At 37.3% G+C, this 14,545-nt stretch overlaps 1 protein-coding gene across 1 annotated transcript; it reads right to left on the reverse strand.

Moving 5' to 3' along the window:
• Positions 1–613: 613 nt before the first annotated feature.
• PDK4 (pyruvate dehydrogenase kinase 4) lies at positions 614–12,166 on the reverse strand. Its single transcript, XM_007076688.3, has 11 exons — positions 11,771–12,166; positions 10,697–10,838; positions 9,471–9,542; positions 8,522–8,706; positions 8,273–8,359; positions 7,712–7,789; positions 5,916–5,992; positions 3,807–3,905; positions 3,496–3,606; positions 3,080–3,193; positions 614–1,946 (listed from the first exon to the last, which is right to left on the reverse strand). Exons 1-11 carry the CDS (start codon positions 11,898–11,900, stop codon positions 1,803–1,805), a joined length of 1,239 nt encoding a protein of 412 aa, XP_007076750.1. The 5' UTR covers positions 11,901–12,166; the 3' UTR covers positions 614–1,802.
• Between the last annotated feature and the right edge of the window lie 2,379 nt (positions 12,167–14,545).

Raw genomic sequence — 14,545 nt, forward strand, 5'->3', positions numbered from 1 at the left:
AAAAGTCAAATAACCTATTGTAAATAGTTTTGTGTAATCGATAAATGCATGAGCCAGAGTCCCACCATCAAGAAAAGTTGCTATGCAGGACTTCTCATGATAAGTCTGACATCCACAACAAATTGTTTGAGGCCCTTTTGGCCACTACAAGAAACACCACAACTCTAAGCCACAAGAAAATTACACAAAAATGTTAAATTCAACATATACAAACAGTACCGATTATTTAACAATGCAGAAGATTCTATATTTTTCTCTAAATCCTGGTTTATACATCAATTTGAACAGGTGAGTTTATTACCTCATTAAAGCCTATTATCTCACAAGAGTGAGAGAACCATTTAAAGAAGCCATTGTGTTTTGAAAGACATCCATTCATTCTCTTGCCAGTAATTTATCTATGAAAATATAGATAATTTCTTGAAATAATTTGTAGGGAAAAAAGCAAGATGCCTGCCTTCTGTTTCCTTCCTTCCTCCCTTTCTTTTCTCCTTCCCTCCTTCTTCCTTCCTTCCTTCCTTCCTTCTTTCCTTCCTTCCTTCATTTTTCCATTCCTTTTGTGGGAGTTATATAGTAGACTGGCATGTCAACCTGCATATTATATTTGAGCTCCACAAATTTCCATATGCATTACAACTTTCATTTACCAGCCCTCTCTCAATGATTCAAATGAAAGTATCCTGGCATGAAAACCTCTTACTCCCAGGCTATTTGTTAAAAATATCCCCAAAAGTATTTAAATTCTAATGTTCTCAAGCCATTTGAAAATTAGAAATTGTTTTTATAGACATAGTAATGCAGGAGTGTAGAGGATATAATTAAATATAACAAAAATATATCTTGTTAAGCCTAGAAAATGGATACCATCATTGGATTACCACCACTACAGGGTAGAGAACAGCCCCTGCTACCGAGTTAGGTTCTGAATGCATGATTTCTTTCCCTAACATTGGCTTTTCCAACCTACCATTTCATTTAAAAATAAAGCAAGGTGAGAGATATCGTTGTTATCACTTTGGCAATTCTCCTCCCCTGCTAATTGCCGACATCCTGAATTCAGTGCATATTTTAAAACTCACTCAAGACTAGGCAGGCACCTGGCAATATTGTGTTGTTCACTTATTACATGAAGTGTGAACAGGAAAGCAGCATAATGAAGACACTATATCAGAAGAGGTTTTCTTCTGAGGTTTTTACACGGGCCCAATGCCTTGGCTGCAACTTTGAATGAAATGTCTTGATTCTTTCTTCCTCATTCAAATAACATTCAAAGTAAATGTTATTTAGTCACCAGCTTACCCCCACTGCAGCGCATAGAAATGTGTGAGATGTACATTTATGTACACGTCTAATCTCATAGCCTAAACTATGCCCCAGCCCTTTGATGGCAGGAGAATACTGGCATATTGACATTCGGTGTGCAATAAATACCAGTGTCTTTTGCCATCAACCAGAGGCCTAAATATCAGTCTATTGAAACTGTTAGCTTATATCTTCACTTTACTCTACTCCCATTCTTATTGATAAAGACATGGACACTTGAGGCTTTCTTCTGCTTCAGGATTTGATATAAGCTCATACGTTAGGCTACATTAAAAGAATAGAGACTGGCCATCTGTTAATGCCTACGTTACACTGTCCTGGGTCACAGAAACGGGTGTCGTTCCTCTTTGCACCACTGTTGTGATCAAGGGGTTGCTTTTGTTTGTTTTTGAGGAAACAGGAGTTCACACACAAACACTCAAGAAGCAGCACTGGCATAGGCCCACTTTGATCCCTTAGAGTGTCCTGAGTGTCCCTTTTCACAGAGCCATTTTCTCCTTTGCCAAGTTCCTTGGTTCCTTGCTTGGGATACACCAGTCATCAGCCTCAATGCTCATCTGATAATGTTTGAAGGCTGATTTGTTAAAGACGGGGAGTTTTTCTACAGACTCTGAAGATAAGGCCTGAAAGAAGACAGGGAAGAAAAATCAAACCAAAGAAGTTATTCATGGCATAATTTGTATTTGAAGTGATTATTCAAAATTACTCAAACATTCAAATACATCTCTTGATTGATTCAGTAATAAGAACACACCACAATCCATAGTACGCTAGGCATGTAAGAAAACTAAAAAAAGCAAATGTTATTTCTACCCTATAGGGGCTGAAACAGTATATATACAATTATAAATTGGGGAACAGAATTTGTATTCAATATTTACACATGCCCCTTGTTTGGATATTGCTGACGTGATAGAGCTGAATAGCAAAGCTCTTCTTTCTTTACAAAAACCTTTGTATCTGTGATAGAGCCCTAATCTGATACAATTAATTTATTAAAATCTGAGACTATAAATCTATGATCTCTTAATCTTTCCCAGTACTTTGAAGACTTTTGCTCATTTAAGAAATGAATACATTAACTATTTCAGGTAGTCAAAGTCCTCTTGGCAAATAATTCCCTTGCACAAAATGGGAGCCTGCAAGCTTAATGTTTTAGTCGCTAAAATCTGTAAATACATGTTCAGTCAAAACAGTTGGAAAATGATTAACGAATAAGGGCAGTGACCTTAACAAATAAATTGAGGCTTTATCAGAAATAGAAAAAACATGTACCAAGTTTTAAAGTTTAATCAGGAATTGCCAGACATCCCACTGACAGCTTGTGAGCAGTTAGTTTTTCCTTCCCTGGATTTCTAATAAGGTCAGCCTAACGTCTTCGGTGTGTTGATATCAGTTGTTTTCTAGGCTGGAACATTATTAGCATATACTCCCCACTATTCTCACAGATGCCAAAAGGTGTTGATTTTAAAAATTCACATGAGCATCTCCTCATTTGGAAACTTGCATGCTTCTTGAGAACTAATTTTGCTTCACTTGAGGCAGGGACCCTGGCCCCACTTCCAGTTTGGTAAGTTACCATAGTGAATTTTAAATTATATACCTACACATACCAAACAGAAAATAAAATGACTTGTAGTCATCATTATTTGCATTAACTCAGTTTGGAGTATTTACTGTGGACCATGGAACTCGGGTCTGTAAAGGAGGCATTGTTTTCAGAACTATGATTGTTTCTATTGCATTTAAAGGATACCTTTAAGTAGATGATGGCATCTGTTCCATATCCTGACAAAGAGTAGAGATTCAGATCTCCTTGAAAGTACTTGGCATAGAGACGAGAAATTGGCAAGCCGTAACCAAAACCAGCCTAGAGGGGAAAAATCAGTTATTGGCAAAGAAGTGTACCTGATCACTGAAATACAAAATGGAGGGAGGAGTTATCCTCCCCGAAACTGATGTTCTAGAACCTAGATAAATATTTTCTGCTTCCAATCAGACACCTCCTGTAAAATTGTTTTACCATTTTCAGCTGGCTGTATCATTCTTCCTCAAACCCCCCATGCCCAATTTAACTAAACGGACTAACTTGACTAAACACGTCCTTGTAATCCTTGCTTTACATTTAGAACTGAGTGGCTGGGATGAACTTAGTCATTTAATTGGTCTTACCAAAGGAGCATTCCGGGAATTATCCATCACAGGCGTTGGCGCAGTGGAGTATGTGTAACTAAAGAGGCGGTCGATGATCCTCAGGGGAACACCACCTCCTCTGTCTGAAATCTTAAGCAAACAAACAAGTCACCAAAGCTATACATGAAAAACAATGTGCATTTATCTATAGAAAAATATTTTTTCCTTCATTTAAAAATCACCTGGTATACATGCCTTTGATCTGTTGCTAAAAGCAGAGAGCTTGATTGTTATGGACACATTTTTACTTGTCTCAAGAGAGACTCAAAAGAAACGCAGAGAATGGTTACCTTAATTGTAAGGTCTTCTTTTCCCAAGACAACAATCACTTCAATTGGTGTAAGGGAAGGCCGATTTTCCTGGTGTTCAACTGTTGCTCTCATTGCATTCTAAGGAAATCAAAACCATAAGGAATTCAATGGCAGAAGAATGAGAAACAATAAATAACTGTTTTTTATGTTTAAAATAAAAGCAGCTCAGAGGGCAATTCAAAGTTCCTATTTTTTTTTAAGTTAGTAGTAAAACAGCTCTGTAAATAGCCATTTATGAATGTGTCATGCAGGATGTATAATGAAAAATATTCATTTACCATGTAATATAGCTCCTGGGAGTAATGTCTAATGGAAAAACAATTCTGCTAGCTGTCAAGTTCTTATTTGTAAGCTTAATTTAAATGTAGAAATTGGTTTTTATAGTCCATTTCCTGGCTCTCTCTTTTTTGTCTTTCCATTACATTTTACATCCAAGCACCAAAGACTATTACATAACAAATGAACAGTGAATCATTGAACCAATTTATTGGCTTTTATAAAACTTGCTGGGAAAGGTTGTTACTATTTAAAAGGATAGTAAATAATTCTAAATTAAATTTCAATTTGCATTTGATTATCATCTTAACTTTTACCAATGATGGCAAAATAACTCTAGGAGTTGGACTATTCAATTTAAAAAATAAATGAAATTAACGAAAAAAGCATCTTTTGTCCTTCAACAGAAGAAGAAACTCAAACAAGTTTTCAGACAAATGCATGAATCTCAGGCAGATAAAGTTTTGGTTTATTTCACCCATTTTCCTCTCTAACCTTTTTGCAGTACATTATCTGCTTTCTGGTTTGTATATAATAGCAAGTTCTAATCATTAGCTGAAGTAAAAGAAAATAGATCAGATGTTTGTAGTACAATCGATACCTCATTGCACTAACATTAGAATAAGGTAAGAAACAGTGAGTCTGAGAAAAGCTATATCAGAATTAGAGGCAAATTTCACTTTTTTTAGGCTTCCTCCTCTTTCAGTCCAAGGGATTCTTGAAAAACATCACGGAGCTTTTTTTCGGTGTGAGCACAGTTTTAATTTGATGTTAAAACCCGGGACAGGATTTGATCCATAGTACCTGGCTAACCCAGACCAGTAACATTCACATCCTTTGCGAGCTTGTTAGAAATGCAAATTCTCAGATATACAGAATCGCAATATCTGGGGCTGAGGCTAAGAATCTGTGTTTTAACAGGGTTTCCAGATGATTCTAATGCATACTGAAGTTTGAGAAGCACTGAACCACAGTCTTGCTATTGAAAGTGTGGAGTGTGGACCAGCAACATCACCTGTTGGCTTATTAAAAATTCTAAACCCCATAACAGTTCCACTGAATCAGAATTTGCATTTTTTTATCAGAAAAATTTTTTAATGTTTATTTTTGAGAGAGAGAGAGAGAGAGAGAGAGAGGCAGAGAGAGAGAGAGAGAGAGGGAGACACAGCATCTGAAGCAGGCTCCAGGCTCTGAGATGTCAGCACAGAGCCCGACGCAGGGCTCTGACTCAGGGCTCTGACTCACGAACTTTGAGATCATGACCTGAGCCCAAGGATGCTTAACCAACTGAGCTACCCAGGCACCCCCAAAGTTTGCATTTTTAACAAAACCCCAGGTGATTCATATGCATGTTAAAGCTGATCATGGAAGGAACTGCCTTCCCTGCCTTCTGAGTATATTCCAGACTCAGGTTGGAGCCCTGCCATGTCTGGATTTGGAGCTGGAGTGTCCTGTGGGGGTGGAGGTAACAAGGCCTCATTCACTGGAACATTTATCCAATGACCTTCCTTAACAAATGCATGAATGACTAGTGCTTTGTTGGACACCTGAGAAAATAATAAGAACAGGGAGCACTAAAGACATCGTGAATCATATTGTGCATTCTCAAGTATGTTTTAATGTTACAATGAACTGCATGTGCCCTTTCAAACATTAACTGGAGCTTCCTTCTGCTAGGAGTACTGAATCATGTTCGGGAGAAGGCAGTGATGCTCCCATTGAGTAGGAAATGATAAAAGAAATAAAAATGTAACCTGTGAATTAAAAATAAAAAAACCCACAAAATTGAAATTATATTGTGAAGTGTCATACCTTGAATAGTTCAAAGAGCATATGATGAAGGTGAGAAGGTACATACACAATGTGAATTGGCTGGCCTGGAAATTTCCCTAGAAAAAATTTAAACTCATTTAAAATCAGCAAGCAAATATTTCATTAAAACAAACTTCCATATCTATGTGAATTAACAGATACCCCTTATTCTCAAAATTAGAATACTCCCCATCTTTCTTTACTCCGAAACTCTCCCCAAGAAGCTTCCCTCTTAAACAGTAAACACAACTGGCTTATTATCAAAATGCTATTACAGTTGCTGTCTTGTGCTCTATGATTAAGTTTTTGCATTTCTCTAACAATGTATAAAGTCAGATGAAGTGTGTCACAAGGGTGATTATGAAATTAGATTATGTGGATTATTTGTTTCTGCTTTCATAACTTTTGTCCTGGGCAATTTCAGAGTTAAAATTATATGCATTTTAAGAAAGAAGAAAAAAATAAATATGTCCATAGCATAACATTGAAATTAATGTTAACTATAATTTTCATATTTTATGGGAAACAGCATATCTGATTATTCTTGATCTTTATCACCCAAACATTAAATTTACAGGCAAAATATGTTTACATTTCACTGAGAGGTTAAAGAAAACAGAGAAACAAAAACCTCATAATACTGTTTGAGAAGAAAAATAAAAGTATTATTCTCTGGTGTTCCAGGCCTTGGCAAAGTCTGAATCAGAAAACAGAAGGTCTGGCACAATTCCCTCTTTATTTGATCAAACAGTTCAAGCAGTTTATCTACAAGTATTATGCAACAGTGCTGTTAATGCTTAGAGGTATTTTTCAATCTTTATTTGTATTCCTATTTTTAATTCAGCAATTATATTTACATATCCCCAGTCCATAAGTTAGGTCACTTTTAATTCCAACAACTTAATTTTTACTGTTTTTCTTTAAGAAGCACCATGGGATAAGATAAAAACAGAGCCTGACATTCATCATATTATCACTTCAAGGTGGGAAGACCCTGTCTTTTCAGGTGCCCTAGAGTTGAAGTCACTGAAGTATGCTTTGCTTCCAAAACAGTGGTGTATACTTATAGTGCAATTAAAATAATTTTATTTTTAATTTAAAAACATTTTTAAAAGAACATTTAACATGAGATCTACCTTCTTAAATATCTAAGCATACAACATAGTATTATTAACTGTAGGCATGGTGTTGTACAGCAGATCTCTAGAATTTACTAATCTTACGTAACTGAGATTTTACACCCATTAAATAGCAACTCCCCATTTCCCCCAGCCCCCAGCCTCTGACAACCACCATTCAACTCTTTGCCTCTCAGAGTTTGAATATTTTCTATACCTCAGATAAGTGGAATCATACAGTATTTGGCCTTCTAGGACTAGCTTATTTCTTACAGTAAATTTAAAGTGTTTTCCCCCCAGTTCTTATGAGTAACTTCTCCAGGAGGATACATCCACAACCAGTGGTTCCTCCTATTTCTGGCCTCCCCGACTCCTATATTCTGTAATAAGCTATCTTTTTGATCTAAGATACTGGAACTTTGTGGCTACTCTAAATCTTAAATTATTTGTTTAAGCCATTCTTCTTTATGAATCAGCAGCAGCAACTGAATATGCTCAATTGGAACTTTCCAGTTGAGATAAAGAGAACCTTGGCTTCAAAAAAGAAGTGTACAAATTCTAGACAAGTTCAGAAGGGAGAAAAGCAACACAGAAGTTGCTCTGTATTTACAAGAAGTAATCATACTGGGAGAGTAGTGAATTTTCTATAAATTAAAATATGTTTTATTTATAGCTTACCATTCACTTGTGTGAGTTTTAATTCTGGTGATGTTAAATAATACTGGTCACAAAGCATCTTTGAACATTCAAAGGCATCTGAAATAGAAGGTTTTTTTCATAATGATGAAAAACACTTATGCCAAGTAAAATTTTCATGTAATCTTTTCATGTAATCTTTCATGTAGTTAGTTGTGTACTACCTTGTACCCTAAATATCTGAAATGTTCTTTAGAGTACGTGTTTATTTACCTGAAAAAATACCTTTTAAATATTTTATTGAAGAAAAAATTAAGGCAGTGGTTAAGTTATAGCTGTAGCAATAGGATTATGCACACTTCGGAGATCAAATAAATATATAAGAATATGGAGATTAGCCATTCACGTTTGGATTCTTATAATTTTATAAATGAATGTTTAAACCCCTGACTTTCCAAAGCAAATGACCTTCATGACAGTATTTATAAAATATAAATGGAACACTCTGAATACAAATTCATTCACAAAGTCATCTTAACTATAGACATGTCAATCATATCGCATGTATTTTTAATCAGAGGAATACAGAAATCTAGAAATTACCTTGGACCACAGCTGCCACGTCACAGTTTGGATCAATGCTTCCAATGTGACTTGGGTTTCCTGTCTGTGAGTCACTAAATATAAGAACTGTTGACAAATAAGAACAGTTGTTATAAACATCAGGATAGTAATAATTAAAGCTACCGTTGTAAACGAATGTGAGCCCCCGAATAACAGAACATCTGGTTGGGGTCTAGCTTATATTCTACACCCATCTCCGTATGCCATGAGCATGATGAACTAACTTACTGTGCTGGTTCATCAGCATCCGGGTAGAAATACGGTTCATATAAAATCGATCCAAGAAATACTGAAGATTTTGATTGGTGACTGGGTCAACTGTACAGCCATCTTTATATTCTATGATTCCTTGTGCCATTGTAGGAACCACATTGTGGTGTCTATTTCGAACTGTGATGAGAGTATCTACAAAACTAAGCCAAAACACATGAACAGTTAGTGAAAGTTCAAATAAGTTTCTTTCACTTATAGTCCTTAGATTATTTCAAAGAAAGCTAAAGCTTTTTGTAAGTACCCATCTAACAAACTCAAATGATAAAATGTTTGGATGAAGTTTTATTAAGGCTCTCATACAGATTCTTTGACTATGTAGAGGAAATAGTATCACAAACAGATTTATTTAGCTTCTAACTTACATGTAAACGTACCAGCTTTCTAACTGGTGAATTCATTCTAAGAGTTCCTTATGCATTCTCTTTAAAAAATAATACTTAAAAAATAATTACTACGAAGAAGGATTCTAGAGTGCCATTGTGGGAAAAACTTTTGAATTTTCTTGTCAAATTTATAAAAAGATTCTTCTTTCTTATTCTTATAGTCAGAAACTGTCAGTGACTCTGAAGGGAAGTGTCTAATCTCCCGTGACAATGACATTTATTAATATTATGCAATAGTAAATCCACTTGCAAATCCCATCATCAGACTAAATTTATAGTAAAAATAGAATTCCTTAAAAATAAAAAGTTCTCCGCACTTGTTCGTACTCAGCATCATTTTCAATGCTATCATTCTTTATCAATTTTAAAAAACCAACAAGCCCAAACTTGTCATTTGTAAAGGGGAGATTATTTGTCATTCAGAGTTGTAGTTCCTTTAATTTATGTCTAAAAAAAAATCTGAGGAGTATGTCTGGAAATAGCCAAAGTTTTAGACTCTTATTCCAATGCATAGAACTTACTCTGATAATGCTTTCTGGTCCTCTGGGCTTTTCTCATGGAATTCTACCAAATCCATCAGGCTCTGGATATACCTATAAAGTGACATGTGTGCTTTAAGTTTCAAAATTGAGCAGTCAGATACAAGTGGCTAACTCATTTCAAAATGACTTTCAAAAAGAGAAAGAACTATGTTTAAAATTAAAACTTTCTTTCAAGGCATCTGGAAAACAATATAATTTAAAAAAAATACGAAGCTACAACTTTAACGTTCAACTTTCTAACGTAAAATTTATATTTCTTTAATCATTCCAAATCAGTAGTCAGTTTTTTGTTTTATCTGACAAATGTTTTCTTTTTCTATAGCATTTAGAAATAACTTTTTAAGGAAGACCTCGTCCTATTTTTTCCCACTATATTCATTCATAGGTGAGTAGAAGTCATGAAAGTCAGTAAATACTAGATTTAATATGAGTTTCAAACGGTAATTTTTAATATGTGTTTCAGATTATAATTGCTATATAATATAATATAATATAATATAATATAATATAATATAATATAATACAATACGCATTTCTTGAATCAATGAACAAAAAGCTGTGCAGTCAGTGGATTAGAGTGATGTAAGGTGACTGTCTGCATACCTTGGTCCTTTTCTCTGAAAATCTTTTCCTTTGGGTGATTTACCCTCTCCAAGCCTCAGTATCCTTATCTTTAAAATGAGATGATAATAACACACTTACTAAGTGCTGCCTGTGTGCCAAGTACTATTTTAAGTACTTTAATGAATTAGCTCATTTAATTTCATTCACATATTCCTTTGAAGCATATACTTTGTTTTCCTCTATCACAGATGGAGGAATTAAGGCATAGAGAATCCTGCAGAGGCAGGATTTGAACCCAAAGCCTGCTGTTAATCAGTTTGTAAGTAACAAAGATTAGACCCTTTAAGTAGTCTGTTTCTCGAGTAGGATTTCTTTTGCAATATCAAACCCTGTCTTTTATTATTTAAAATACAATTATATTGTGAAAGTATGTACTTTTTCAGGATAAAATGTCTGTTTATAGCTTTATAACTGTCCTTATGATAACTTACTCTGAATTACTAAAAAATCTTTACATCTTTCAAAAATAGTTACTGTTCAGACCACCTGTTTTCCAATTATGATGTTAATAAATTATAAGAATTCATACTCAGATACTTGTCTTCAAAACAGAGACTGTTTTGGAATGATTGACCACTTACCAGCTTTTAACTAATTGCACTGAAGAGGTATTGACTAATCGATCAGGGAGGATGTCAATTTCCTTCAGGATATTGGCTAGCCTCACAGGCAATTCTTGTCGCAAAAATGCAAAGGAAGTTCTTTCACATGCATTTTCAGAACCTGTAATAAATAACATTTATTTAGTTTTTGGAGAAAAGTAGATCCAAATGATACATTTGAATAACATTAACTATCCAATATTGAACACACACACATCATACAATTATAGTTCACCCTCAGTTGGATTATTATTTATAGGTAATTCAGAAGTAAGTATCTCCTTCTTCATTGTCTTTTTCTTTACTTTTTTTTAGATGACCAATATGAGAATTATTGTTTTCTTTTTTTGAAAGAGGATTAATTTCCATATAGTCAGAATATACTGTAGCTCAGTCAACACCACTATGTTAACCAGACAACTTGGTTCAGAGAGTTCTAGATATGAAATTGGAGCAGAGGGATAAGAGGGTGGATAAGAGTCATGATGTTTCCAGATTAGTATTAAATAATATCACATTTAAATCCTTGAAATTTTCTTCATAAGATTACTGCAGAAAGTTTGTAAACATTTTTTGGCAGTAATGCAAATATATGGAAGAGACAAATTTGTCAGCAATGCAGATATACCCTGTGAACGGGTGGAAGGTGGTTAAGGGCTAAAATTTCAATTAATTTGAGGCTACTTTATAACATTAGGAATCTTCTCCAAAAAGTATTATGTTGTTGAGGAGGGGATAAAGTTTTTAATCCATTGTGAAATGGTGACTGAAAGCAAAAAGTATTTTGACTGGAAGGTTTGGACGGAAAGATGAGCTCAAACCATCCAGTATCAGCGGGTCAGCAAGTGGCCTTCACCTGTAGGCAACAGACTGTCAGAAATAAGGCAGATCTAGGAAAGGGCAGGGTGCACAGGCGTCGAGGCTCCAGGGTTCAGCAGGATTGGGGACCCCAGTTATTTTAAGCAGTGAGCGCAGCCCTCCCTGCACAAGGGCTGAAAGTTAAGGCAGCTCCCCAACCCCAGCGCCCCCACCCAGCCCTACTTCCCAGCTCACCAAAGTCCAGGAGCTGCTTCATGGACAGTGGGGACGGACTGTAGCGCGAAAAATGCTCGACCTCGCGGGGCACCAGGCTGGCGCCGCTCAGCGAGCCGGCGCTGCGCATCACGAAGCGGGCCGCTTTCATCTTGATGCCCACCCTGCCTGGCGAGCGCTGGGGCTGGCTTAAGGGACGTAGGCTGAGGAAAGCAAAACCAGGGACAGAGGAGGGGGCGGTGCGCGTCTAGGAAGAGAGGAGGGTGGGCTGGCTTGTGCACCTGGCCTGGGCTGAGTTTCGGGGGGTGCTTCCGAGTGGAGGTGGCCGGCAGTGAGTCGGAGGAACAGCGAGCGGCTGGAGACTCAAGTTCGCGTTTGGCCACCACCCGCCGCCTCCCGTGGTTTTATTTGTGTCCCCACACGCTCCCCCCAACTCCAAAGGGGAGGAGTCACTGGGACTTGGAGACGCGTCCAGAACTGGGGCCGTGCCAATCAGCTCAGATAAAGAACTTTGGGCCCCGCCCCCGGCCGCGGGGTCCTGTCGGTGGAGAGACCTGGCACCAGTACCCGAGGCTGTGAGGAGTAAGTGGGGGGAGGAGGAAAGGTGAAGCGGGCATTTGGAGGTACTTGGGGTCAAGATCATCAGCCCCTTGGGACAGGGTCGCCGATCGCGTAGGCTGGGGACCCGCCCAGACTCGTCCTTGTTTACAAGTGGGAGGCTGTCTCAATGTCACGCATTCTTGGCCAGAAACTATTTCCAAGAATCTGGGCTCCGGAATGTGATTGGTTCCTGCTCAGAGCGGGCTTTTACAGTAGCCAATCAGCTGCACTCAAAAGTATGAGCTTCCCTGCCTAGAAGAAATAAATAGCCTAAAGAGTTCTTCCAGCTTTTTCTCCAGGAACAAAGGGTACAAGTCAGGAACTGAAAGTTCCTTTTGCTGGGACTCGGACTTGAGTAACTGTCCCAAATACATTTTTTTTTTCTTATGGCCATAAAAGGCCATCAATTTGTTTTTCTCCAGTAATACATTGTCTTCATTAGGTTTAACTCTCTTCATTAGGTTTAATGAAAAACAAAGTTAAAAAGGGATCAATATGTCAGTTTAACTTGCCTTCTTCTACCACCAGAGAATTTGCTCACTCTGACCTCCTGTACAGAATGTCCTTAATCCAAATCTTTGCCTAAGACATTCTTTTCTACTCTTAAATGTCCAGCACAAACTATGTGCTGTGAGAGATCTTTCCTGATTGCCTCTCCTCCATTCTTCTCCCACTATGGACATTGTTACTTCTGTCATTATATTATAACTACTTATCCTATTATATTGTCCTCTCTGAACCCCCTTCCCTGTAGAAGATCAGGGTTCGGACCAAGTCTGATGCTCTCTTTGTGATTCCTACCCTGCTTATGCCTACTCAAGCTTAAACAGTTTTGGAAACACAGGGGAAGCTCCAAGTTGCATCTACACTTGGAGATAGGTTTTTGCTTTGTTTTGATTTTGTTTGTTTGTTTGTTTTTTAAAGTAGGCTTCATACCTAGCAGGGAGCCCAAAGCAGAACCCAAATTCACCATCCCAAGACCAAGACCCGAGCTGAGATCAAGAGTCCGACAGTTATCCGACTGAGTCACCCATCTGCTCCTGGAGATAGGTTTTTGTACTCTGAATCCTTTATTCCATATTTGCATAGCTGGAGAAGCCAAAAGAGAAAGAGAGAAAAGGAAAAAGGAAAAAAGAAAAACAAAACAAAAACCATGTTCAAGAAGCCAGACAATGAAGTAAAACTCTCTCTGATGAAGCAAGTAAATTTAAGGTAAAAATCCCTTCTCACTTTTTCCCCCTGTATTACATCCTAAGAACAGAAGTGAAAGAATGCATTTGCTTTTCTTCCCATGTATGTGGGATTTGGAATAGGCAAAAATGTATATTATAAAGAATTATACTCTTTAATTTGCAGAGGAAAAACAATGGGAATGATGTATGACAGGCAGGTCTAATTTAGGAAAGCCCCACTGAGTGCTCTCCTGTCTTACCCAGCACTACTCTCCTGTGTGTTGTGGGATGATTAAAGATCAGGGGAAGTCATATGATGGCTCAGGGCTAAGTGTGTACTGAGGTCACCAAACTTTGTCTCCATGTCATCCCATCCAATAATATTTACCAGGTTACTCACACAGTGCATTACATTCTTCTATGTCATTTCTCTATGATAGAAACTGTTATAATTGGCAACATTTATGATAACTGGGTTGGAATAGCCTGGTAAAGTTGTTTACACAGTTGGCTGAAATGCTATGTATTACCATGATTACAGAGTGTCCTGGAAAGACACTGGCACTTGTATTCTCTGGCTGACCACAGATCCTGGAGGTTATCCAGTGGCTATGGAAGTAAAGGGAATTATTATTTGAGGGCAATGGGGATGGACAGATTTGTGCATTCATTCAAGTAAAGGTAAACCGTGAGAGGACTGTCAAATGATTTGGTGCTAATGAGCAGGGGGGAGGGCCAAAGCTTCCCCCTTGTACACAGTGCTGAACACAGCATCCCTGCTTGATGCACCTGATTCCTGAAATTTTCAGAAGTATGCTTACATAGCGTCAAGTTAATTCTATTCAGCTTGCCCAGCAAAATCTAATAACATGAGGCCACTGGTAGAGATTTAAGAATGCAAGCCACACTTTTGTCAGAGGGCTAGACATATGGAATTTGACAAAATGCTTCAAGACTCTTAAAGAGATGCGTTTTCAATTTTTTCACTTCTAAGGACATATTGCACTGGAGCATTTAAATATAT

This window comes from Panthera tigris, chromosome A2 (genome assembly GCF_018350195.1).
Source record: "Panthera tigris isolate Pti1 chromosome A2, P.tigris_Pti1_mat1.1, whole genome shotgun sequence".
Classification (NCBI taxonomy): Eukaryota; Metazoa; Chordata; class Mammalia; order Carnivora; family Felidae; genus Panthera; species Panthera tigris.